This window comes from Lathyrus oleraceus, chromosome 2 (genome assembly GCF_024323335.1).
Source record: "Lathyrus oleraceus cultivar Zhongwan6 chromosome 2, CAAS_Psat_ZW6_1.0, whole genome shotgun sequence".
Classification (NCBI taxonomy): Eukaryota; Viridiplantae; Streptophyta; class Magnoliopsida; order Fabales; family Fabaceae; genus Lathyrus; species Lathyrus oleraceus.
In genome coordinates, this window is record NC_066580.1 from 67,313,930 (window position 1) to 67,341,063 (window position 27,134).

At 30.1% G+C, this 27,134-nt stretch overlaps 1 protein-coding gene across 1 annotated transcript; it reads left to right on the forward strand.

The window, feature by feature from the left end:
* The first annotated feature begins 18,549 nt into the window (after positions 1–18,549).
* Positions 18,550–19,354, forward strand: LOC127118133 (RING-H2 finger protein ATL66). Its single transcript, XM_051048279.1, has one exon. It carries the CDS (start codon positions 18,681–18,683, stop codon positions 19,197–19,199), a length of 519 nt encoding a protein of 172 aa, XP_050904236.1. The 5' UTR covers positions 18,550–18,680; the 3' UTR covers positions 19,200–19,354.
* The last annotated feature ends 7,780 nt before the right edge of the window (positions 19,355–27,134 follow it).

Genomic DNA, 27,134 nt, shown 5'->3' on the forward strand with positions numbered 1-27,134 from the left:
CTCAAGTCCGGATTAGGACTTATCTTAACACAAAGAGCAAGCAAGCAAATATAAACAAACAAATAATGAAACATAGATAAAAATAAGATAGGTATAACCCTTTTGGGGATTGGTCCCCAATGAAGTCGTCATTTCTGTCGCGATGAGAATCAGAGACCAAGCTATTGGATTAACTTGACTCGCAAAACATTGATATCACCACCAAACTTTTACTTTTCCAAGGGAATGGGAAAAGATTCAAAATAAACCCAAAGTAAACATGCATAGCAAATAGTAAAAACTAGAAGCAAAGCAATTAGAGATCGAAGGTACGGAGGTTGGTTATGCAAAGGGAAGGTATTAACACTCTAAACATCTGTAGTACTCTACAGGAACCTCTTGAATTTATCTATATTTTTAAGAGTTGTTTGCGTTTTTGAATGGGAGGATAAAAGGTGTTTAAAATGTTTTGGAAAGTATTACTTGACTAAAGGTAAGTCAAAGTTTGAGTTAAGATGCTTCACGTGTACTAAAGCATTTGTAATTGAAATATCCATTGACTAAAAGTAAGTCAAGGTTTATATTTAAAATGCTTCATGTGTACTAAAGCATTTTTAAATGTAGTTAAAAGATCCATTTACTAAAAGTAAGTCAAGGTTTGAACGGGTGTTTTAGTTTGAAAAAAAGGTAGGATTAATGCATGAATGGACAAATAAAGTCAACAAACAAACAGGAAGTATATGACTCAGAAGTCAACATAAGATCCTTTCCCTTGGATTGGTGCATGAAGACGCATAAATTGGTAAGACATGAACAAGTTACTTGCGTGTTTTGAGGCATGATAAACATGAACAAGTCATGAGAAAGGTTTATATAACATCACAAGAGATAGCACATGAACAGGTATGAGATACATATCCAGTCATTATGGAAGTTCATGGAGGAAACACTTGAATGAAATGATAAAAAAATTATCATACATGGATATAACATCACAAATTGATATAGAATTCAAGTGGAGTGTCACAAGACAAGTATCATTTGGCAAGGGTATCAAACCATATTAAGCAAACAAGACAAGTATCATAATTAAGATATATGGTTATCAAGTCAAGTTGTGAAAAAAGAAAGATATTCAAAACATGGATCATGTGAACATGGTATTCAAATCCATTTGGGAGCTCAATGGTACCTCTTGTTGGATTAAAGCTACTTTATGCAAAAGATGGAATAGTTCATTGTGTATTGGTTTAGCTACTTAGATAATGGCTCAAAAGTGGGTGAAATCTTATGATTGGGGGGGGGGGGGGGGGGGGGATTTGGAAGAAATAAGTACATGTACTTGTGGATTTGTTTGGATTTGTAATGTACTTTGGCTTGGAATTCGACCTATGAACCACTCCATGAGGTTGTCTTCCCAAATCCGATTCTCTTATCTCAAGCATGGGAAATTCTTGCTCTTGGATATTTTGGAAAAATGGAATCATGATCTACAACTTTCATGTTGATCACTTTTCTTGAATCAGTTGGGATCTTGGTGAAAAATTGGGATAAAATTGGTCACTTGACTAGGTCAGCATGCTGGAAATTTCACTAAGTGTTTTATTACTTGAAGAGTAAACTAATCCTCTACTTCATGGCCTCATATCTTCTCATCCATGAATTTTTTGGGGTTTACTCACATAGGAAAAAATTTAAGTATGAAGCAATCCCTTTAATTTGACAATTGGATCAAAGAAAATGGTGGCTTGGATCACAAGTTATGGCCTTGGAAAGTTGGGTACTTGGACATGATTTTTAGGGACTTAGAAAAATTTCCAAATTCTCCATCTTTTCCCCTTGTAATCTTTATTTTCTTGATTAAACTTGATCAAATGACTCGATTGATCATATTTTCATGATCCTTGACTTGAAAAGTCCATAGTTGACCAAAAATCTTAAATGTCAAACTTTGACTTTTAGGCATTTGTTGACTTTTCATCAATTGAGTTCAAAACTTTTATTTGTTCAAAAGCCTAACTTCTTGAGACATTTGAATTATATGATTGGGTTATGAGGACAAATTTTAGGACCTTGGATCATGCCTCAAGTCATGGGATCATGCTTTGGTCAAAGAGTCATCATTAAGCTGACTTTGACCAAAAAAAACCCTAATTTGGAGTACCAGATGAATTGTGGCTTGATGAACTTGAATTAAGGTGAGTACAAAATTTTATTGTTGATAGAGGGAGACTCTTGATCACCTTGATATTTTCATGATCATACTAATCCTTGATTGATCCATTCCCTGAACTTCTTGATGCCGAAACCCTATCGTGCAAATAAAGCAAAACAAGACATATATATTTTCTTGTATTTTTGTGGGGTTAGAAAAGCATAAGGATATACCCAAAAGTATTTGATGACCTTTATTTTATGTAAATTATACAAATGATAAGGGATATTAGGGGTGAACATTAGGGTATTGCAATATGCATGTTAACTCTTTGATTTCTTTGTGATTCCAAGTTCATAAAATCATTGTGCTTGTATATCATGATCCTTATCACTGATTGATTGATTAATTAAAATAACCTTTGATCAATTAATCACTTGTTCATAAATTTTATGATACCCCATATCCAGTCAAGTGATCAAATGCCTCTTGATCACTTTATAGGATTAGTCTTCTGTACTTGCACTGCATGGGACCTCAAGTCAAGTCAAGTTTCACCCTCAAAGCTTTGATGACCTTGGACATCAAGGTTGGATCACTGATCTAGAGAAAAAAAATATTCTTCTTCAACAATTATTAGTCATTATGAGAATTGTGTGCCATAAGCCTTAAGCAACAAAGATGGATGAAAGGGATTTTTCCTATCCTTGTTCTGAGTACCTCTGTATACGGGGCGTAAGCCCTAGCTATTCAGAGTATTCAACTTAGTTCATAGACTTAAGTGGAATTCAAATCAAATGATTGTCAGTTCTTCTTCTCCACAGACAAAACTTTTACACTTCAATATCGCAACAATATTCCATCAGTAATACCTTTCTCTTTGAACCAAACACTATATTCTTTGGCTTCCATACATTTTGTGGGTTAAGGACCTCATGGTCAAGCACACATTTCTAAATCAATACTGCATACATTTCCTTGTGGAGTTTCATACTCTAGCACCCTTCATGCATTTCCATGTAAGCTTTATGCTCTGGCAAACCCTTTTCTTTTATGTTGCCATGTGGAGCTTCATGTTTGGAAAACCCTTTTTATTTTATTTTTCCCTGTGGAGCCTCATGCTCTAGAAACTCTCATGTATTACCCTATGGGGCCTCATGCTTTGGCAACTCTCATGCATTGTCCTATGAAGCCTCATGCTCTATCAACTCTCATGCATTGCCTTGTAAAGCCTTATGCTCTATCAACCTTCATATCATTGCCATGTAGAGCCTCATGCTCTGACAACCTCTTTTGTAGGTCTTGATCCTTTGATCTAGGAAAATCATACATTTATGCATTAGCCATACCTCTTTGATTCATATATACTTGTCTTATGGTTTCAAACAACACATAATGGTCCAAACAACACTTTCCAATTTCATTTTACAACAACACTTTCTATTCAAGTAATTTTCTTCTCCTTTTTGCAATCTAACCAACTCTTTCCTTTTCAATTCCTACCCTTAGTTCCACGAACTGCGAAGCTCTGATTTTCGCATTGCACTATGAGAATACGTAGGCACAAGGGTTTGAATCCTTGACGAGCATCCTAATTTATAAGCCTTTTTCCCCTTTCGCAAATAACCTTTAGGTAGTAACACTCATTCGTGCAAAGAATAATCAAAATGGTTCCCGTTGAGTACAATTGATGTGAGGGATGTTAATACATTCTTTTGCATAATCGACTTCCTTACCCTTTTTCTCTTTCCCTTGGGTTTTACCGATAGTTTCTCTTTCCTTCGGAAATAAATAAAGTTTGATGGCGACTCTGTTGTATCTTTGAGCGTGCAATGCGCTCAGGTATTTTTCGCGATGCAACACATAGATGTTGAAGCCAACAGAGGACTGAACACAATATGATTCCTTGGTGATATGCACACAATCTCATAAATTATGGTGTCTAGCCCTTTAAGGATTTATCAATATAATTGTTTTGTGGTAGAACTGTAACAGTTTGGTCAGCTTGTGGTGCTTGTAAAAGATTGACCCTTGCAATGATAAGTATTTTGACACAATATGCATATGGTGTGAGTACCTAATAGTGTAGGTACTATATGATGTATGTGGTGTATGTATCACATAATTATTTGAATTAATTAATAAGAATGCAATTTGTCTTATACTAGAAATTAATTAACACAAAACAAATTTGATATTTGAAATAAATATTGAAAATGTAAGTTTAATTATCTTTTTTGATATAAGGTAAAACTGAAAAAAGAAGCAAAAATGCAAATGAATTTTGAATCAATTGTACACTAATCAGTAACAAAAGTCAACTAAGTCAAACTCTGATCTTTTTTACTTTTATTCCAAAAGGTACTGATGGATGATAATGATACAGGTGAATTGGTGAAATGCAGGAGAAATGATTGACCTAGATAAATAATTGGTATGAATATGCATATGGATGATTGATTATGTATGCAGAGGAACGTAGCAGTAAGCCAGATAAAATTAAAAGAAGTATGACAAATTTTGGGATATGACATCTGCACACCGCCTGCATTGGACTTGCTACCCGTCGGATCCGCGACTTTGACATCTTTTGTCGAAATTACTGCTGCTTTTCAACTTTTTGATTTATGGAACTCTCAAAATATGTTTTATTTCTCTTCATCATTCAAAGATCTTAAGGCATACATCTACATGTTGCGTTCTCATACATAGTTTCATAAAATGGTTGGACCATCACAAGTAAACTATAACTCTAAAGTAACGAAGTATATGTTTAACTGTGTTCCAATGTTTTTTTAGGTGAATAACTATATCTTGTTAATATGTTGACAATATTGATATATCACGGTGTGTATAATTATCAAGATACACTAGTGATTGAATTACATTACGATATAACACTTCATAACCAATTAGTTTTCATCATCTTATCGAGGTCTAAAAGGACTATCTCTATATCCAATTATCTAACAATTGGGATAGACAACATATGAGATTTGTCCATATAAAAATATTTTTTTCTTTTTTGCTATATAAGCTTTTTTGGTGTACTAAAATCTCATTGTTCAAATGTTTAATAATAATAATAGACATAAGTTTTTCTTTTCCAAGTCCTTCATCTCAAACTATTTATTGAAATAATTTATCACTTTGGAATGTTTTTCAAAAGTTCCAATAATATTTATGTCCTCAACGTATATAGAAATTATATAAAATTATTTTCTAGATCTTTTCATGAAAATACAAAGACAAATGAGTTCATTTGTATATCATTTTCTTAGTAGATATTCATTAAGGTGGATATTTTAACTCAAAGAGAGACATTTTTAATTTTATAGAGTAGTTTTTTTTAGATCCAAAATTATGTTTGTTAGATAAAATAAACTTTTTATTGAGTTTCATATAATTTTCTCTAAGTGATTCATACAAATAATTGTTACAACATCCATCATATGCAAAATAAGTCTTTCACAAGCTTTATGGCTAATTAAAAATAAAAAAGTTACTTGTGTGCCCATTACAAGTGAATATGTCTCGTCAAAATCAATTTTAAGTATTTGTGAAAATACTTGAGCTCAAAAGTCAAGTTTTGTATCTCACAATTTTATCATTCTTATTTAGTTTTTTTCACAAAAACTCATTTATATCCAATTGGTTTTACACCTAGTATTCGGACTATAGGTCCAAAAAAAATTCGTTTGTAAAATAAGTTTAATTTTGCTTCAATTGTATCTTTTATTTTGACTAATTCTCACTTTGTCTATAATCTTTAATAGAGTTTGATTCAAGATTTCCATGATCATTTATCATCTTTAGCGATGTATCATATACAAAGATATTGTAAATGTTATTTCATTTTTTATTCTATTCATTCATATTCTGTTTTATTATACTCATAATATAATTTATCAAGATATCTTTATTTTGATATTTCAAGTATTAGGTTAGTTCTTCTGGAACTCAACAAAAATGTCAAACTATTCTTCAAATTTTTAAATTTTCATTTGAATCATTTTTAATTTTAACTCTTTTTTGGTAGACGACTTTCAATATTAGAAGTTGTCTATCATATTTCATGCACAATTTCAACTTATTGCATTATTAGATTGTCCAACAGCAAAAATTACTTTAGTTGGTGTATTAGCAATTAGATAATTAATTTTATTAACTTTGTAATATGAATCCTATTTATAGAGGGGGAGGGACCGATTTACTTTAATTATTTCTATCTTTATAACTTTACCTCTATTTCTCATAATATCAACAATTCTCTCTAAGTAATAATATACTTTAATAGTTTAATATAGCATAAAGTTACAAAGGCAGTCAACAGTAAAGACACATGGAATCATATAGAACATAATCGTATACACATATCACTAAATATCAATAATTATAATTTGATCATCGAAGTTACAGAATATTCAAAGGATTAGAAATATATAGATCCACATCAATATTAAATATTATTTATACAATATTAATTTACATAATATTCGTTTGCTTAATTAATAGTTAAAAATCTAATAATAATATATAAACTATATTATTAATTAGATAAGTAATGAGATAATTAGAGCCGTCTCAACCCTTGGACTACTAAAGTCTTCGCTTTACACTCTAAAATTATATATATATATATATATATATATATATATATATATATATATATATATATATATATATATATATATATATATATATATATATATATATATATATATATATATATATATAATATATATATATTATATATATATATATATATATAGAGAGAGAAATATATTAAATTTAGTAACATAACATCTCCGATAACTCTTTATCGTATAATTATATAACAAAATTATTATCATATAAGATTTAATATCAATTATAAATTATTTGATATGTTAACGAGATACATAAAAACGAAAGTCTTACAAAATTTTATGAAAAATATTAATTTTTATCATTTTTTTAACATATCAAATGATTTTTTATTGATGTGAAGACGTGATCTATATGATAATAGTTTTCAATGTTTCAATTTATTATTATACGAACATAGGGGAAGAGTTATCGAATGTGTCATATTATTATATTTGACACACTGCTATCATTAGATCCTGACACACGCGCATATATATATATATATATATATATAATATATATATATATATATATATATATATATATATATATATATATATATATATATATATATATATATATATATATATATATATATATATATATATATATATATAATATATATATATATATATATATATATATATATATATATAATAGCATTAATAAATTTCATATAATACAATTTCTAAATTTTAAGAAAGAATTCATTTTTTGCATAAAAAATAGTTTATCAATCATTATTAATTAAAAGAAGTAATTAATTTTGTTAATTGCACTGCTTAATTAACGTTTTCGATTCCCATATTTTATACATTGCAATTTTTTCAACCTTAGCATTTGCAGTTTTCATTCCACCCTTTATAACTATTGTTTTTCACATCACACACTTTTTTTAACGTTAGCACATACATTATCTTTCTTTCTTACTCTTTTTCATTCCATCCTTTATAACTATTGTTTTTCACATCACACACTTTTTTTAACATTAGCACATACATTATCTTTCTTTCTTTCTTACTCTTACTCACTGATTTATAGTTTTGCTCTCAAATTTCTTTCTTAATTTTATTAAGTCGTTCTTACAAGATCACAAGTCATATTTTAAGTTAGGTCATTATTTACAAGTATCTGTTGTTTATATTGAATTATTCAATTTATTATGTTTGTTTCTTTGTTTGAAGCCTTATTTTTAATTCAGTTCTTTTGATCATTATTTTCATTTCTTTTGAATTTTATTTGTTTGTTAATTTAAATATTTCAGTTTCCATTTTTTAAAATTGTCTCGTTTTGAATTGTTAGTTTTTAAATCTATCATTCATGCTAAAGAAATTTCTTTTGAAATGGATATAGAAAGCAAATTTTGTGAAAATGAACTATTCATAGAAATAAAAAATTTAATGAGAATATCGATAGCAAAGTTGTTATATGTCCTTAGGAATCATTTCAAAAGGATATTTTAGCATAGTAGATAAAAGGATTACTTAATTTTAAAATAGGTTTTATAGCTAGAATATTTTAGCGCAGTAGATAAAGCATAGGAGTTTTTATATGTAGTAGATAAAACAATGACTTTTTTTAAAATAGGTTTCAACAATTTAAATTGTATAATGATTTTGGAGTTTCTTTTTAACATCGAGAAAATTAGATCATTAGACAATTAGACAATGAAATGTTAAAAGAATATTGCCTTAATCTTAAACCGTTAGAATAAATGAAAATTTAGATATCGATGAATTGAATATATTTATAAAACTTAAAAAAATTACACATTTAAAAAATATACACCAATTAACGTAATTAATTATGTAAAAAAAATTGATTTTTTTTAAAATATCTATATTGCTTATAGAATAATGTTAACAATTCTTGTAAATATTGTTCAGGTAGAATGTAATTTTTCAAAATTAAAATTAATGAAATTCTCTCAAAGATAATAATGTATGAACAAATATTAAATGAATTGAATTTATTATATTTTGAATTTTTTTTTTACAAAAAAACAATTATGTTAATTAATTTATTTAACTGATTTTACATCTTAAAAAGTTCAAAAAAAATTTATTCAAAATTTATTTTATAAATATTCAATTTTTAGAATGTTTCGCGTCTCAATATTGGTTAAGACGGTCCTAGAATCGGATATTAAATGAGAAAATAAAATTTTTATATAAAAAGATATTTATTAAAAGATTCTAGACTTCATCCCTATTACATTTCAAATTCAAACAACTAATTTGATATTATTTATAATCTTTCCTGCATCGCAAATTTCTCCTTTAAAAAGAATGTTGTTTCTTTTGATCCAAATGCTCCTACAAATTACTTAAATTATAATTAAAACTAATCATTAAAAATATGACAATTCCGGTCGGAAATTATCCACTTGACAGCCATTACCTCTTTATTTCATACAAACTTATGTTTTTTTGGTCAAGCAAATCAGCTGTTGTATTTTGGTGTTCGTAGATTTTACGTTGGAAGAATGTCTCACTCAATAGCTTTTCTTTATTAGTACGAGCTAATATCATTGTATTTTATTCGTTTTGCCAAGCCAAAATAGCGTGTGGAACATAAAAGACAAATGTTGGACGTAACATCAAATCTATTGGTACGAAACATATAAAAAAAATCATGTAGAATGGATAAACCACAAAAGCTTCTTGACCAAGTTCTAATGGACCGAAAACAAGTACGGTAACAACATTAAAAAAAACAATCTTAAAAATCTCATATTGTGTACGTGTGTCTTCTTGAGGTAAAAGTATTCAACTTTAGTTGCTAGAAAATTAATTAAAAAAATTTACCAATTATTTACGATTGGGTGAATATAGAAACAAGTTGGGAACGAACGGTAAGAAATTTCATTGTTAAATGCGTAACGTGAAAACTGAAAAGACAGTAAAATTGAAGATGCTAATCTTATCTACAAAAAATGAATCTAAACGTGATTTTGGATGAAGTTGAAGATTTTGTTTGACCATATATGTAATTATTATTAGTAATAGTTAGAGTTTGATAGTTATTCATTGGTTTTGTGTGAGTGTTAACGTGTTTAGTTAAATAATTATAGAATAATAGATTATTTTCCAACATTCCAGCCGGCTGCAAATTGAAATGCGACAAAAAAAATTAATTAACATCAAAGATGTTTTGTAAAAAAATAATTAAAGTGCAAGTAATAATACTACAACGATATTGCTATGTGTATCTGTTTTTTTTTAATATTAGTTTATTTTGGAGAAAATTTAATATTCTTGGTTTTACAAGAAAGAAACTTCACTCCATTTGATATCATATTTATGCTACCATGTTTTTTTTTTTTTACCGTTCGTGTGAATATAAAATAGGAGGATCAATCAGTTTAAATTTAAAATAAAAAAATTAATATGATGAATCAGATAAATGGAGGATCAAAATTATAATTTAGTCTATAATTAATTAAAAGATCTCTAAAAATCACAATTACTCTTGAGTGAAAAATTATAATTCATATATAAAATACTCATATAAATAGTCCTCCTTATTACTTTTTAAAATTATCTTTAATAATTTAATGTTAAAATTATCAGATAAATGGAGTAATTATTAATTAATTAAATAACAATAGAATATCAACCCCACATTTCCAAATTATTAATAAAACTGAAAAATTACAAAAAATTGAACACATATTATAATAAATAATAATAATTACGCAAATAACAATTACAATCATATTATATTATACTATATTATAATTCTACAATGTCTTCGTCAATTTTTTCCTCCAAAATTTTCAAAATTATAATCCATACTTTAAACTACTATCACTATATATTTCTACCAAACACCTCCACCAATAATATTTTTCTATTTTATTTAATTAAAATAAATAAAATTAATTAAAAGACTTCTATAAGCCACAATTATTCATTAGTGAAAAATTATAACCCATATATAAAATAGACGATTAAATAGCACTCTTTATTTTTTATGACTCTTTAAAATTTCCATCAATAATTCAATATTAAAATTTACCAAAAATTTATGATAAATAATAATAATTAATTAATAATAAAATATCAACACACATTTCCAAATAATAAAAATAAAAATTTGAAATTTTTTTATAAAATTGGACATGTATTTGCAGTCTTGAGAAGACTTACTATTTCCCTGAGACCTCCTTGGCGATGGAGATTTCAATCTTCCCCAATCTGTAACTTAGATTTTCAATCTCGTTCAACCCTCTCGATTGTGTTTTGTATTTCCGTTTGATTTCTCCTTCTCTTTATCTGATCTTGCATTCTCTTTGATTTAGTAGTGGTTTGACTAACCTTTTTTCAAGTTGTAAAAATTACTTTTAAACTAAAGGTGAAAATAAGAGTTTTATCAATAAAATTAAAGTTTTTTGGTAATACTTATATTTTTCCAATTTAAAAATCGTTTGATGTATATTTAAAAGTATTTTTTTATATATATGAATGAATTAATGTAAGAAACCGAGAAAATACTAAAATACAATTTTCCTTCAAATTTAGTGGAAGTGTTTGATATATAATATTTGCAAGTGAAAATACTAATTTTGATTCATACATATAAAAATAATATATATATATATATATATATATATATATATATATATATATATATATATATATATATATATATATATATATATTTGATTTACATAAATTATAACAAAATACTACTATATTAATAAAACATATGAAATATTTTTAAAAAAAAATAATGAATATTTTTTTATAAATATTTAAAAATGTGCGCGTGAGTGAATAAAGTCACTTATAAAAAATTATTGACATCATGAAAAAAATTATTTTTTAAATAAATAATTTTAACAAAATAAACTAATAGATTCTATAATCTTCCATCATAGTTTAATACAATATCGATAATTTTGACACATGAATGAGTATTTTTTTAATTAGATAAAATAAAGTAATATGGAAAGAATTATGAATATATATCTTGGTATAAAGAATTGAAAAATAATTTCTTATATCTTGATAGTATAAATTATGTTCATTGGGATTCGAAGATATATGTAGTTATGTACGAGTAAATGTTTCAAAAAGTTTTTATAAAGTTTCTTTTTCAACTATTTTAGAAGTTCCTTAAATCGTATTTTTATTATTAATAGAAAAGTCACTTTTTTATAAGCATATTTTTCTAAATATTATTTGGCCATACTTCTCCTTTAAAGTAGAAGATAAGTCAACAAAAAGTCGAGCCAAACAGTACCTTAGTCCCCTCACTATAGAAACCCTTTTCCTTTTCCCAAAAGCAAACTATGTGAACCAAAGGGCTACGCCTCCGCCTTCAGCTTTGAACATAAATCTTTAACCCTCCGCTTCTAAAACGAAATTGTTCGCACAAGCTCTTAGTGATACTTCTAATGTCTGTCATGTTCCCTCCTCCCAGCTGCCGCAACTGCGTCTCAAAGGAGACAAACTCGCTATTTCCATTTCGGAGGAGGAGTACTTAGCAGGTATTGAGGCCTGAAAACACAATCTTCATGGTCGTGTAATCTGGCCCAATGGAACAATGTCATTGATAGTAGTAGCGTTGAAGTAAAAGCTCTTTATTTTATGGAAAACCCTCGGTCGTTGGGGGATAACTTCCCTACGGAAATGGTTCCATGAGTTTTCTTTCTCCTCCCTAGAAGATGTGAAAAGAGCCATGTCCAATGGTGGTTGGAACTTGTCGTCGGGAACCCTCAAACTTCTGATGTGGACCAATGACTTCAATCTACATATGCAAAAATCGTTAAATTCCTAGGTATGGATTAGGAAGTTTGGTATTGCACATGAGTATTGGCGCCCCAACATTCTTTTTGCAATCGCGAGTAGTGTCGATATGCCCATTTGCACCGACTCAGTTGCTTCAAAATCCATGTTCAATAGTCTGTTTGTCCACTTCTCTCGTGTGTTGGTTGATGTTGACTTATCTTTATCTCCTATTTTCAACATCTTGGTCGAGCGACAAGGCTTCGCATTTTTGTCGAAATAGAATACGAGAACTTGTCGTCTTTTTGTTCATTGTGCAAAGTTTTTGGTCATGGAATTCATGGATGCAAAAGAAACATCAAGCAGGATAATATTCCGAAGGATATACCCATGGCTAGAGTAGAAACAAGTTATGTGCAGGTGCAGAATAATGCTACTGATAAGGATGCTACAGCAAAACTTTACGATTTGGACAAAAAAAAATATTTTTAATGAAAATGGCATGTCGCCTTTGGATGGGATGAATAGGAATAAACATAATACCGAGTCAATAGCACATACTAGTCGTATTATTAAATCTCCAATTCTTCAAAATAAATTCCAAAATTTGTTGGTGGTTGAGGAAGTTGAAACAAGTGAGTCTGATGATAGTTCTCAAGGAAAGGAATATGTTAATGCTACATAAATCATTGATGATGAGTCTGATTCAAATTCCCCTCTCAACAATACAACACAAAATCAAAAATTCCTACAAAAATCCTGGGATGCTTTACAAGAAAATCACAATGAGAAGGATAAGGATATGATAGATCGAGATAATTTGCCTATTGAGGCTCCTAGTTTCACATCGGTGAGAGGTAAAAATCAAAAGAAAAAGCTAAAGTTAGTTAGGGGATACATTACCAGATCGAATGTTGGCTTTGATGCACCTTTGAGATGATTTGCATCTTTTGGAACTCTAGAGTTTTGTCCAATAACCCTATTAAATTGGTTCGTAGAAGATTGATTGTCAAGAATAATCCTTACTTCCTCTTTATTTCTGAACCATGGATGGACTATGCTAACTTCCCTTAGAATTGGTTTTACAAGTTAGGCTTGAAGTTAATTGCGGTTAACTACAAGACTAACAACCTTCCTAACATTTGGTGTTTTGGTAAGTTAGCTTTGGAACTTGTTGTTATTTCAATGGATGAACAACATATGGTTTTCTCTTCTAGCTTAGGGAATAAAACTTTTAGGTTGATTGTTGTTTATGCTTCCACCAGCTATCTCAAAAAGAGACTTCTTTGGCATGGCCTTTCTAACATCATTTCCAATCATAAAATTCCTTAGAATATTTTAGGTGATTTTAATGTGGTGTTGGGAGCTCATGGGCATCTTGATACTTCCTCTTCGACAAGACTCCATATTTTTAGGATTCCAGGAATTAGACCAATCTGAATTATTTAATTCATTTGCCTACCATTAACTCCTACTACACCTCGTCTAACGGGAGGGCGGGTACTGCTACTACTCTCAAAAGATTATATAGAGCTATCTTCAATATGGAGTGGTTGTCCTATTTCAAGCAAACTTTTTGCTGCTCTTTAACTAAAGTAAGATCTGACTACTTCCCTCTAAAGCTTAATTTCAATTTTCCCTCTATTTATGTTGCTTGGCAATTTAAATTTAAGCATATGTGGACCTCTCACCCTCTTTGTTTAGATATTGTCAAAATCTCTTGGATGACTAAAGTTTCAGGTTGGTCAATGTTTATCCTCTCTGAGAAGCTCAAGTTGCTAAAGAAAAATCTAAAAATTTGGAACAAAGACATTTTTGGTAACATTCATCAATTAGTCAATGAAGAAAAAGAGAAGTTTAACACTGTGTAGAGTTTGATTCAGGATGATGGTTACTCTAAGGCCCTTCTATCGGAAGAAAAGCTTTGTTTGACCATATTGGAGAATGCCCTTCATAAGGAGAATTTATTCTGGAAAGAAAAAGCTAAAGTTAATTGGCACATGGAAGGAGACAAGAACAATAAATATTTCCACAGGTTTGCAAAGATCAAGAATTCTATTAATCATATATCTTCTTTTAACATTGACGAGGAACTCATTTCTGATCAGGATACTCTTGGATCTCATGTGGTTGAGTACTAAAAGAATCTTTTCGCTTATCCAAGGGGAACTATTGTTGACATTGATGTCATTAAAGATAGCATACCCAATCTCATCAATCTGGAAACCAATCAGATGCTCATTAGAATCCATTCTAACATAGAAATCAAAGAAGTTGTCTTCCACATGAATAAAGAGGAAGCTTTGGGCCCTTATGGATTTTGAGCTTTGTTCTTTCAATATTATTGGGACATTGTTCATCAAGATGTCATTGAAGCGATTAAAAAATTATGTACTTCCTCTTGGATTATGCCTAATTACAATTCCAATACTTTGATTCTCATTCCTAAAACCTTTAATGCGGAATGTATTGATCTATTTAGACCTATTGCCTTAGCTAACTTTAAATTTAAAATTATTTCTAAGGTTATTGCTGACAGGTTAGCTCTCATTATGCCAACCATTATCTCTAAAGAGAAAAAGGGTTTTAACCAAGGAAGATGCATCCAAGATTGTATATGGCTTACTTATGAGGTTGTCAACTTGATGCACAAGAAGTCCTATAAGGCTAACTTGGTCACGAAAGTAGATATTATAAAAGCTTTTGATTCTATTAATTGGTTTTTTTTATGCAGGTCCTAAAGCAGTTGGGTTTCAATGATTTTTTACAAATTGGATATGGACCATTCTCAACTCTTCTAACATTTCTCTTTCATTCAACAGAAAGATGCATGGTTTCTTTGATTGTGGTATAAGGTTTCTTCGAGTAATGTATCAAATTTCATTTGGTCTGGGGACATTACTAATTCCAAGCTTGTCACCGTGGCTTGGGCTAAGGTGTGCAAGCCTTTGGATCAAGAGAGTTAGGTCCCAGGTCCATTGCTACCCTTAATGATGCTTTCAACATAAAGCTTTGTTGGGATCTCCTGAACTCTTCTGAAAGTTAGGCTCTTTTGTTAAAAGCTAGAGTGCTCAGAGGTGGCATTCCTATAAAGTACCATATTGCTTCATCCATTTGGAGCATCATTAAGAGTGAGGTGGAGGGTGTGTCTAATAACACTATAATCATTTTGGATGACGACAATAACACTAATTTTTGGCTTGATCATTGGTGTGATCCCCCTTTGATTTCTAGGATTCAAGATCCTGAGGATATTAATACTAATTATTTGGTTTCTGATTTTTTTACATAATGGTTCTTGGTATTTTCCTACTGGCATTATCTTTGATTGAAGATGGAATTTCTATCCCTATGGATATCATGGCTAATAGAAAGATTTGGATTCACTCTAGTTTTGGGAACTTAACTCTCAAAGATGCTTACAGCTTCAAGTCAACTACTTCATCTACTAAGCATTGGTTCAAACATATTTGGAATGTTGATATCCCTCCTTCTAATGTGTTCATTGTCGAGAGGTTATGGCATAATCGGTTTCCTACCGATGATAATCTCATGTTGAAAGGTTGCTTCTATCCGTTGATGTGCAGCCTCTGTGACAAAAATCAGGAATCAACAGAGCATATTTTCTTTCATTTACCTTTTGCTTTACATATTTGGCACTTGTTTTTTTAATATTATTAAACTTGCTATTGTGTTTAATCTTCTTAGAATTTTAGATATTTGTGATAGGAATTGGATTCCTCAATGCAAAGTTAGCATTCAGGCTTCCATTGTGCTCATCATCAATAACATTTAGTTAGCCTGTAACCAAGTAAGATTCAATAACGACTTTAAGCATTATAAGACGACCCTAAGCCAAATCCTTATTGAGGTTGCTTTCATAGGTAATATTACTGCTAAAATGGTGAACTCCTCCATGCATGAGTTTACCATTACCAAGGACTTCAATGTTGATTTGCATCCGCATAAGGCGTCTATGATTATTGAGGTTTTTTGGTTGTGCTCGGCTATTGGTTGGTTGAAGTGCAACGCATACGTCTCATTCTCCTCTGATTGGGCCTCCTGCGGTGCTCATAACTCATTTGGAGGACTTTGTTTTTGGTTTTGCTGAGAATATTGTTTGCTCTTCCTCAAATATTGTGAAGATTTTTGAAGTTATTAAAGCAATTGATTTTGCTTATAGCTTTGGTTGGAATGGTGTTTTGCTAGAAATCGACTCCTCCTTTATTTTGCTAGTGGTTAAGGATCCCTATGTGATTCCTTGACATATTAGGACCATCTGACTCAATTGTTTAGTCAAAATTAGGAATTTAAGATTTCATATTTCTCATATTTTCAAAGAAAGCAACAATTGTGCGGATTTATTAGCTTTCTTAACTATAAATTCTGTTTTGCCTCTTTCTTGGATTTAGCCGCCTAAGGTCATTATCTTGGATGTAGCCTAAGGTCATTATCTCGGATGTAATTAAGAATAAAATAGGTCTTCTTAATTATAAATTTGTTATTCACTGAGAGGGTTTTGGTCTGATCCTCTCTACTGTATTTTGACGCATCAGTTAAAAAAAAATTATTTTGATATATTTTTTGAAAAATTATTTATTTAGGAATTTAATTTTAAATTACTAGTTATTTTAAAAAACAACTCCTAGCTTTGTGTTCTAAACAACAATCTTGATTTGTGCCATGTACTCTTAACTTTGCGTACATTTTTGCTTTCTTAGGCCTCAAATCTAACATTCCATTCAAATTTTTAACTCTTTATGGGTTCAGAAGTGACTTTGTAAAAAAAATAGATTATATTTATCTTTCTTTAAATTTATTGTCTCTTGAGTGGATTTTGTCTTAATCCCCTATTTTTTTTTGTAGGTCAAATTTTTCTAAATACATTGGGGGTTTTATTTTTAAAAAAGTACTATCAAATTTTTATCATTTGTAATTATGATTATTTAAAAAATTAATATAGTTTGTGTAACCATTTTTAAACGGTAGTTTAATTATTGTAATTAAATAACCAAATAATCATTTTTAAATTACAAATATAAATATTTATGGCACACTGATAGTATAAAAATATATATTAACGGTGAGAAGTTAATCTCAAATCTAAATAACTCAAAAAAAATATTTTACTGAAATTAAATTTAAAAATTTTAAATGCAAAAAATATTTAACTCTTTTTAAAATAAATATAACTTTGAAGTCAATCTCCCAAAAGTCTATAGTCAAATTATTCAACCCATCTCATTTTATTTGATATTTTGAAGATAATAACTTGTCCAGATTTTGTTAAAATAAAACATTAAAAGTTTTTTTTTAATAGTTCTATATTTCAACATTTTTTTCTGTAATTATTTTTTACCGAAAAAGACTATTTTCTACACTTTGATTCTAAACATCAAATTCCACATTTAATAATCTAAATGTAAGCAAATCTAACCAATTTTGTCATATTTCATTATTTTTTTCACTCAATTAGTTCGGTTCTTATTCAATCACTCCCCTTTTATTTACTTGATGAGAATTAATATAATTAATTAATGTATTTAAAATTAATTAATTCTTTTTATTAATATATATATATATATATATATATATATATATATATATATATATATAAAGGTCAAATAAATACAAAGGATAACCTGAATATAAATACAAAACACATTCATATTTATACTAGTATCAAATATAAGAAGATTTAACAAAAAAAATTATTTAATTATATTATTTCTAAAATATGTCTCAATTTATACTATTTTTTTTATATTTACTTTTTTTTAGTTTTTCTATTAAATGATATTATATTTTTAATTCAATTAAAAAAGATAATTCTAACCTGTAATCACTCATGTTAAGAAATCTAGAGATAGAAAGTTTGTGTAAAAAAAATGCAATTAACAAAATTAGTTATCAATTTTTAATAATTAATTCACAAATTTCAATAAATTGTTTTTACTTTTAAAAAAAATTAATTACTATTAACTAAAATATCCCTCACGTTATAAATTAATTAACGCGTAATCGCCAAAAGTAACGAGTATAAATAATGTTATATATATATTCACCGTTTCCTAAGAAGACTCCTATTACCACCACAACACAACTCAACTCACTTTTTTCACACCGCACTTTACATTTCTCCGCCGCAGCCACCGTAACAGTTTCCCCAAACCACCACACTCCTCATGTCGTCCCAAACCGGTAAGCCATTCGACTGGAGCTTCGATCCAGAAACCGAAGATCCAACTCTCCACATGAAAGGCCGCAAATTCTTCTTCTTCATCGCAATCTTCTCCATCATCATCCTCTTCACCACCATCTTCCTCTGCGCCCGATGGATCTTCCGCAACCGCGCTCTTCTATCGCCAAACGCCACTCCGTTGCAGACATTACCATGCTCTTCACCGTCAGAAGGACTCGACGCCGCCGCGATCAAGAAGCTTCCTATCATATTACATCAAACGGATTCTTCCAACCGCGCGTTGGAAGAAACCGAGTGTTGTATCTGTTTAAGCGCGTTTAGAGATGGTGAGAAGCTGAAAGTGTTGCCGGTATGTAATCATTGTTTTCACTGTGAGTGTGTTGACTCGTGGCTCGTGAATCGTTCGAGTTGTCCTTTGTGTAGAGCTTCGCTTAAAACTGATTCATCTTTTCCAAAGATTTTGATTCAAGAACCACCGATAATTTATAATTATCCAATCTGATTTTAATTTTTGTTTCAACTTTTTTAGTTTTAATAGTTTTAGTATTAATAGTGCTAGTAATTTACTTGTTTTTGGATAATAATTTGTTCCGAGCAATGTAAATTGTAGTCAAAGGCAATTTTAAAGATATTGGTACTGAATGTTTTGGATTGGAATTTGTTAGTTAAGTTAAATACATATAAATAAATTTAAATTTCTCATTTAAATAAAAAAATGTTCAAAAACCGTAAATTTTAATTTTAAATTAAATGAATTTAAAAAAATAAAATGTACCTTATAACAATTAATTTTAGAGTCAAAATTAATTCTATTTAAAAACATCTAAAAATATAAAATATTAATTGAATTTAAAAGTTGTATTTAAGGTCAAAAACGGTTGAATCAATTTTAAAGTTAAAAACTGTAAAATCTAATTTTAATTAAAGATTATTATTTTAAAGTCATAATTAATTCTACTTAAAACATCTAAGAATAGCAAAATTATTTTATATTTCTACAATTAGTTTTGCCAAATGTAAATTTGAAACAGAACACATACTTAGTCTTGTTATTTATTTAAACGTGAAAAATGTTAATATTAAAAAAAAATCTATCTCTCTTACTTTTATATTCTACAATTTACACTTATTTAAATTTTTTTTTCAAATATTCAAACCAAAATATTATACGGTACATTATAATCCGTTGATAAAGTATGAAAAAAGAAAATATTAATTAATAAAGTATTAACCTTATACTTTACAAAGTCTAGAATGAATAAATATTAATTTAATTTTTTTTACTAAGTTGCTATGATATATTCTCATATTTAATTGTGTATTCTTATATTTATCTAATAATTATTGTTTTAAAAAAGAAACAATTCAGTGTATTGTACAAAGACATATAATAAAAACAATTCTGAGCACAGATAACCAACATGTCAAAAAATAAAATAAAAGATAATGTATAAATAAATTACTAAACATAAAATATTAATTAATAAAGTAACAACTTTATTTTTTGCAAATTCTAGAGTGAATAAATAATATTTTAACTATTTTTACCAAATTGCAACATGTATACTCGTATTTATCTAATAATTAACGATGAACACTATTATTATAAAAAAAAAAATCAGAGCATTGTATAGAGACTTAAAAAAAACAAATCAGAATATTGTACACAACATGTCAAAGAAATAAAAGACAACACCTAAATAAACTATTAAATAAAAAGTATTAATCGATAAAGTATTAACTTTATTCTTTAAAAAGGGAAGATTAACAAATATAAACAATTACTGTTTGATGCTTCGTAAAGTATGATTCGATCTTATCAAATGGTTTATTGTTTTTATATTTGAAATGTGCTGTTGCTTATAGTAGTTATGTGCTCTAAAGTTTAAATAATTTGATAATCCATTGAATAATGCCAAAGGAAAGTGGTGCCCTACAATATTCCTTTGCATGTGACAAGAGTCCAAGTTAATTAGTGTGCTTTTTCATTTTTCTTTTTCTATTCTTATTGTTCTTTTTCACTTTTTGTATATACATGTATCTATTTTTTTATCGGTTTACCAATACTACTACTCAATTAAATATTTGTAGAGATAAAGAATAGGGTGACTCATAAAATATTTTTACAGCCAAATCATCAACTATAATAATTTAATTTTTTTAAATGATTGATTTATAAATATTAATAAATTATAAATTTAATGGTAATGCACGTAAAAAAAATTAATAAAAATATAATTTCTGTCATGTCATATAAATATTAGTCTGACTTGACAGAATGCATGGTCGTCATTGATTGATAGTATAAAATAAATTTAAATTGTCAAGATATCATCCATTTTCTCATAAATTATTTATATTAATACATAAATAAAAATAATTATTATCTTGTGATTGAATTCTAAACAAGTAATTTATAGTTATTTAAATCAATAATATATTAGTTAATTATTTAAATCAACTAAATATATTTGTTAAATATTTTATAAATGAGAAAATCCATATATTCAATATCTCAAGATTTTAGATAAATCTATATTATTTATTAATATTTATTTAGATGAGTCTTTAATCTAATTTGATTTCTTCCGTTCTTGATGATGCAACACTACTCATCCACCAATTCAATTTATTTAAGGAAAAGTTATATTCATCTTAAGTTTGATAAAATGATTCTTATAATTTAAACATGCCCGAATCTTCCATAAACATATTTATATCAATCGAACTTTTACTAACAAACAAAAATTATAGATAAATATCATATATATTTATGATTTTTTATTATCATTTATAATTGAAGAAGTATTAGTGTTATTTTAGTAAATTTTATGAAATGTCATATTTTAAAATTAAAAAGAGATGTAAGTGTCATTTTAATCGATATAAAAGGAGATGGCAGTAAATAGTAACATATATTACACTTATTTGAACTCAAACTATTCTATTTATTTAACTTTGAAAATTAGAATGTTGATCATTAGATCAGTAAAAAAAATAGAAGGTGGATGGTTTTTTTAAATATTTTAGTTAGGTTCTATAATTTTCCCTAACACTATGTGTTTAATATGGTAATTGTAAATTTAAATATGTTGTTATTGCTCTTATGAGTCAGCAATGGCTTGCTCTGTTGAAACATGTTTTGTGCATGATGCAAGTACTAGATAATGAGGGAGACTTTTCAATAAAATGGGATAAGAAAACACAAAAACTCGACGCTGAGTTCCTTTCATTTTTAATTTGTTTTATCTAATGTTGTTGCCATAACTTTATGTCTGGAAGACTTCTGTTTCAATCTTTATAATACTGTACTTTGTTAATGTTAATCACGAGTAACCCACTATGGATTACTCAATAATCCATCTATAAGCCAATTTAATATATTATATATTAATCAATGTGAGATTTATCCAACTATGAGTCATACTCTTTATTTATTTAGTTATAGTGGGTGTAATATATTTATATTAATCGATGTGAAATTTATTCAATTATGAGTCATCGTCTTTATTTATTTAGTTACAGTGGGTTTAATATATTTACATTAATTATGTGAAATTTATTCAATAATGAGTCATAATCTATATTTATTTAGTTATAGTGGGTCTTCGTTTCACACTAATTTTACTCAAGATACTCCATAAATCCTTGACATAAAATATTTGTAACTTATATTCACGGTGTTAAGAAAGTTTCGGTAAAGTTCATAAAATGATTATAATCTGAATATTTTTTTATTGATATATAAAATTTCTTAAGTTCGAGCTTTTGCAAGTCGAGTATAAGAGTAAATAAGTCGGATAAACATGATCCTAAGCAAGTTGGAGCCGGTCAAGATAAAGTAGCACTACCAAACTATAACAGGTCGGATCTGATCTCAGAGTAACTGCAATCGGGAAATATGAATGGTCATTTATTGCATAGAGGTTACACAAATTAATAGGAGAAACGTTACTTGATAATTATGAGGGACGATAAACGTTATTGAAGGTGGCTTTAACATAGGAAATGAAGAGGCATCCTTAAAGGGGTCATTGATGATGGAATGGGTATAAAAGGTGACTTCCTAACTGAGGAAGAGAGGACAACTAATATCTCCTAAATTAATAGGAAAATTGTGATTTCTCCTGGCTAGGCTTTAGGGAGATTTCTCCAAAATAGTGTTTAGAAAGAACATTTGGCGTCAACCGTGGGGCCTCGGTAAAACTTTCCCAGGCCTCGTAAGAAAAAGCATACATTGTATCATCATCATCAACGATATGTCTGGATCATCTCCTAGCATAAGCGAGGATCACCATCCCCTAGACATGGCTTATCTCCTAAAAATTATGGAGAACCTGCACCAGTAGAACGAATCTTTGCAAGAAAGTGTTCATACTTTGCAACAATCACAAAGTACCGGGGGGGATGAGGAAGAGCTCTTTGATCTTTAACATCTATCAGAAATGATTTGGGATGATCAAGTCCCAGAGAATTTTAAGTCGACACCTTTGCCATCTTTTGATGGGAAAAGTGATCCTCAGGAACATATAATATCACTCAATAATCAGATGCCAATTGTCGGGGCTTCCGACTCCTTGAAATATAAACTCATGATGGGAACCTTCAAAGATGTGGCGCTACGTTGGTATATGAGTCTTCCTAGACTATCGGTTGTAAGGGCAAACTGTCATACAACATACGATCATAGGTTTCGATGATGACAAATTATCACTATGGATGAATCGGCATTGTCGATTCCACCTCTACAAAACAAATGCAACATATCACCTATCATATCCTTTTCTATGCTCATCTAAACTGTTATATTTCATACAACATATGTGGATAAAATGTGGTCATGACAAAATGCATGAAAACCACAAAAATCCAAATTTTTGCAGATTTGCAGGGTTTGAGTCGACCGCAGAGTCGGCGCATAACATAGTGCATTTCCTCACGGGTCAGCGCACGAAGGATTGAGTCGACCGCAGGATCGGCGCATGAACCACGGGTCAGCGCACGCCGACCTATGGTCGACGCATACTGATGTGTTTTTCAGACTGTCCAAAACTGCAGGCTATGCGTCGACGCATAGATCTGCTATGGTCGACCGTTCGTGCGTAAACACAGTTTTTAAGTAATTCCCACTTTGTTTGAAAAGTTGTTAAGTTGGTTGGTTGGTTTGTCACTATAAATAGAAGTTTAGTTACTTGTATCAACCAACATTTGACAAATTGATTCAAGTGTACAAAGAACAAGAAAAAGTGAAATAGGTGTCCAAGATTCTTCATCTTCATCTTCAACATCTCACAACACATCAATTACACACAACCATTTTTGAAGTGCTTTGTGATTGGTTAAAGGTGATAACGTTCGAAGCCGAGATTGGGGAATCCGGTTCGGGTTGAAGCTTGCGACAGGTTTTTTCTTGAATAAAACCTTTAGGGTTTTGTCCTCCAAGATTGGTTTGATTTTGGGGTTTTTTTAGACGATTTCTTCATCAATTTTCAGCTGAGCGAAGGTGATTGAGAAGATGAAGTCTTCATCAATCTAGTAGCGGATTCAGTGATATTGAAGGGAAGGTTTCGGGTTCGATTTGTTATAGCTGAGATCAGTCGGGCCGAGGGTTTGAAGAACTGAGAGTTATTCAACAAAGGGGCTGGAATCGGAGGTCTATCAACAACAATCGAAGGACTTGATTCACCTTGAATCAAGGAACAAGGAGTGAATGCAACATTCAACGTCTTGAGAATTCTGTTGTATAATTGCTTTTCAATCCTTGTATAAACTGTTATACTCAACAGGTGATATCTATTAAAGCAATCTCAATTCTTGTTTTAGAATTGAGGGCAGACGTACCCCGAAGCGAGGACGACGGGGGAATTGCCTCATTAAATCTTTGTCTTCTCTATTTTTTTAGCATATTTGTTTTTGACTTAAAAATAAGTGATTTTTGTATAAGCACTTTTATCAAACCTTGATATTAATTAAGTAAGAAGTTAAAACTCTGTTTTTAAATCCAAAGTACAATAAGATATTGTACTAGACTAATTGAAATCACTTACTCAACATAAATATCACTTGGAGTGCTTTTGCACACCAAGTGTTTGATAATTTGCCTAAACCAAAATTATCTTAGTTGTGTATCTAGTTTGGTTTGCTCTTTGAATCATTGGAACTAGGAATCCTAGCTAGTGAAATAAATCATTGATAGTGTGACTAGTGTAGTGATTCTTATTCTACATTATCACTAATCGATAGGCTAGACGCATATCCGGTTTTCCAATAACCGTCCATTTTAGACTATATTTTCCTCGGCCGCTTCCGCACTTAAAACAAATTTTCAAAACCAATTTTAATTGGTAGCTCCGACTCAATTTTTAATTGGGATCTATTCAACCCCCCCCCCCCCCCCCCCTTCTAGATCTGTGCCATAGTCTAACAAGTGGTATCAGGAGCACCGGTTCACTCCGTGCTTCAAAATATAACTTTGATAGAAAATGGATAACGAACCTAAAGGGGCTTATAATAGAGCTCCCGTTTTTAATGGTGAAAATTATAGTTATTGGAAAGACTGTATGCGGGTGCACATAAATTCCATAGATAGAAAAATATGGAACGTTATTCTCAATGGTCCAATTGAAATAACCATGACCAATGAGAATAATGAATTAGTGTCAAAGCCCGAAGCACAATGGACCGATGATGATGAAAGAAAATACAATTATGATTGGAAAGCCAAAAATATCCTAATCTCCTCATTAGGTGTAGATGAATACTATCGTGTATCCCATTGTCCTACTGCTAAGGCCATGTGGGATTCACTACAAATCGCCCATGAGGGGACGAACGATGTTAAGTTGGCAAGAATCAACACACTAACACAAGAGTTTGATCTCTTTTTCATAGAGCAAGGGGAAACCATTGCTGACATGCAAAAGAGATTTACTCATCTCATCAATCGACTACATTCATTAGGTAGGCCGGTTTCCAATGATGTTGCTACTAATAAGATCTTGAGATGTCTTAACAGGGGATGGCAGCCGAAAGTGACCGCCATCAAAGAAGCAAATGATCTTACCGTATTAGACTTGACAACATTATTTGGCAAACTACAAGAGCACGAACAAGTACTCTAGAGCCTATAACAACACGAAAAGAAAGAAAAGAAGGACAAAACAAAGGTGAGTGAAAAGAAATCTATAGCTCTTAAGACTTCCTCCTCGAAGTCTCAAGCAAAAGAGCAAAGTGATTATTCCTCGAGCGATGAAGAAGAAGAGGATAAGAGCGAAGATATGAGGTTGTTCGTTAAACGTTACAATCGTTACGTGAGAAAGAACGGCATCCAACATTCCGAGAAGAACTTGGTAAACTTCCTGAAACAATCGAGGTACTCTAAAAATGATGACTCAAAAGGTAAAAAGACTAGAGGGTCGTGCTACACTTGTGGGAAGCCCGGTCATTACAAACCGGACTGTCCGATAAACAAGAAGACAAAGGAAAAGGAATCATCCAAATCACACAAGAAATCATCAAAGCCAAGGAGAGCATACATAGCTTGGGAAAGCGATAGCGACTCCTCCGATGATGAAAGTTCTAGTGATGAAGATGAAGTTGTAAACCTATGCCTCCCTGCTCATCAAAAGAACAAAAAGAAACAGGTACGACATGCTAAATATGAAAAATCCTCTAGTATGTCTCATCATGAATTACAAGTTGCATTCGATACTTTACACTGTGAAGCTAAAGAGGCCTTTAAAAGGCTTGCCTCAAATAACCAAATTTTTATCCATTTGGAACAAAAAATTCGAGAATCCGAAAGGAAACTTGAGGCACTCAAAGCTTCTATGGTAGAAAGCACAAAAGTAGGTTGTGAGGACCTTAGAAATACGATAATTAACTATGGATGTGATACTTGTTATATTTGGCAAGGTGAAGTAAGAAACCTAAAGACCAAACTTGACAAGGCTCTTGAGCCCAAGATTACCTTTGCAATCGATAAATCAAACTTTCGAAAAAGTATGGTTAATCCATATCAAAAATATAAATATGTTATAAAGGATGAAGATAGCAAAGGCAATCAAAATGTTAATTTCTCTTGTCTTTATTGTTGCAAGAAAGGTCACTCCATTGCTAAATGCAGGTTTAGGAGATTCTTAGTTCCTAAAGGCATTTATCAATGGCTGCCCAAATGCAACCATCTCGTTACTAACTATTCAGGACCCAATAAGCCATTGGGTACCTTCTCGTGTTAATTGCATTTCCATAGGTACAATGCCTCGAGACCACCGAGAGAAGATGGGTTCTCGACAGTGGATGCTCAAGGCACATGTCAGGAGACATATCACTCTTCATTGACTTTGTGGCTAAGAAGAAAGGATATGTAACCTATGGTGACAACAACCGTGGAGCAATACTAGGTAAAAGTAGTGTAGGTAACCCTTCTTCCACGACT

Excerpts from the sequence above, each read along its gene's own strand:
- LOC127118133 (XM_051048279.1), top strand. The coding sequence starts at position 18,681 with ATGTCGTCCCAAACCGGTAAGCCATTCGACTGGAGCTTCGATCCAGAA.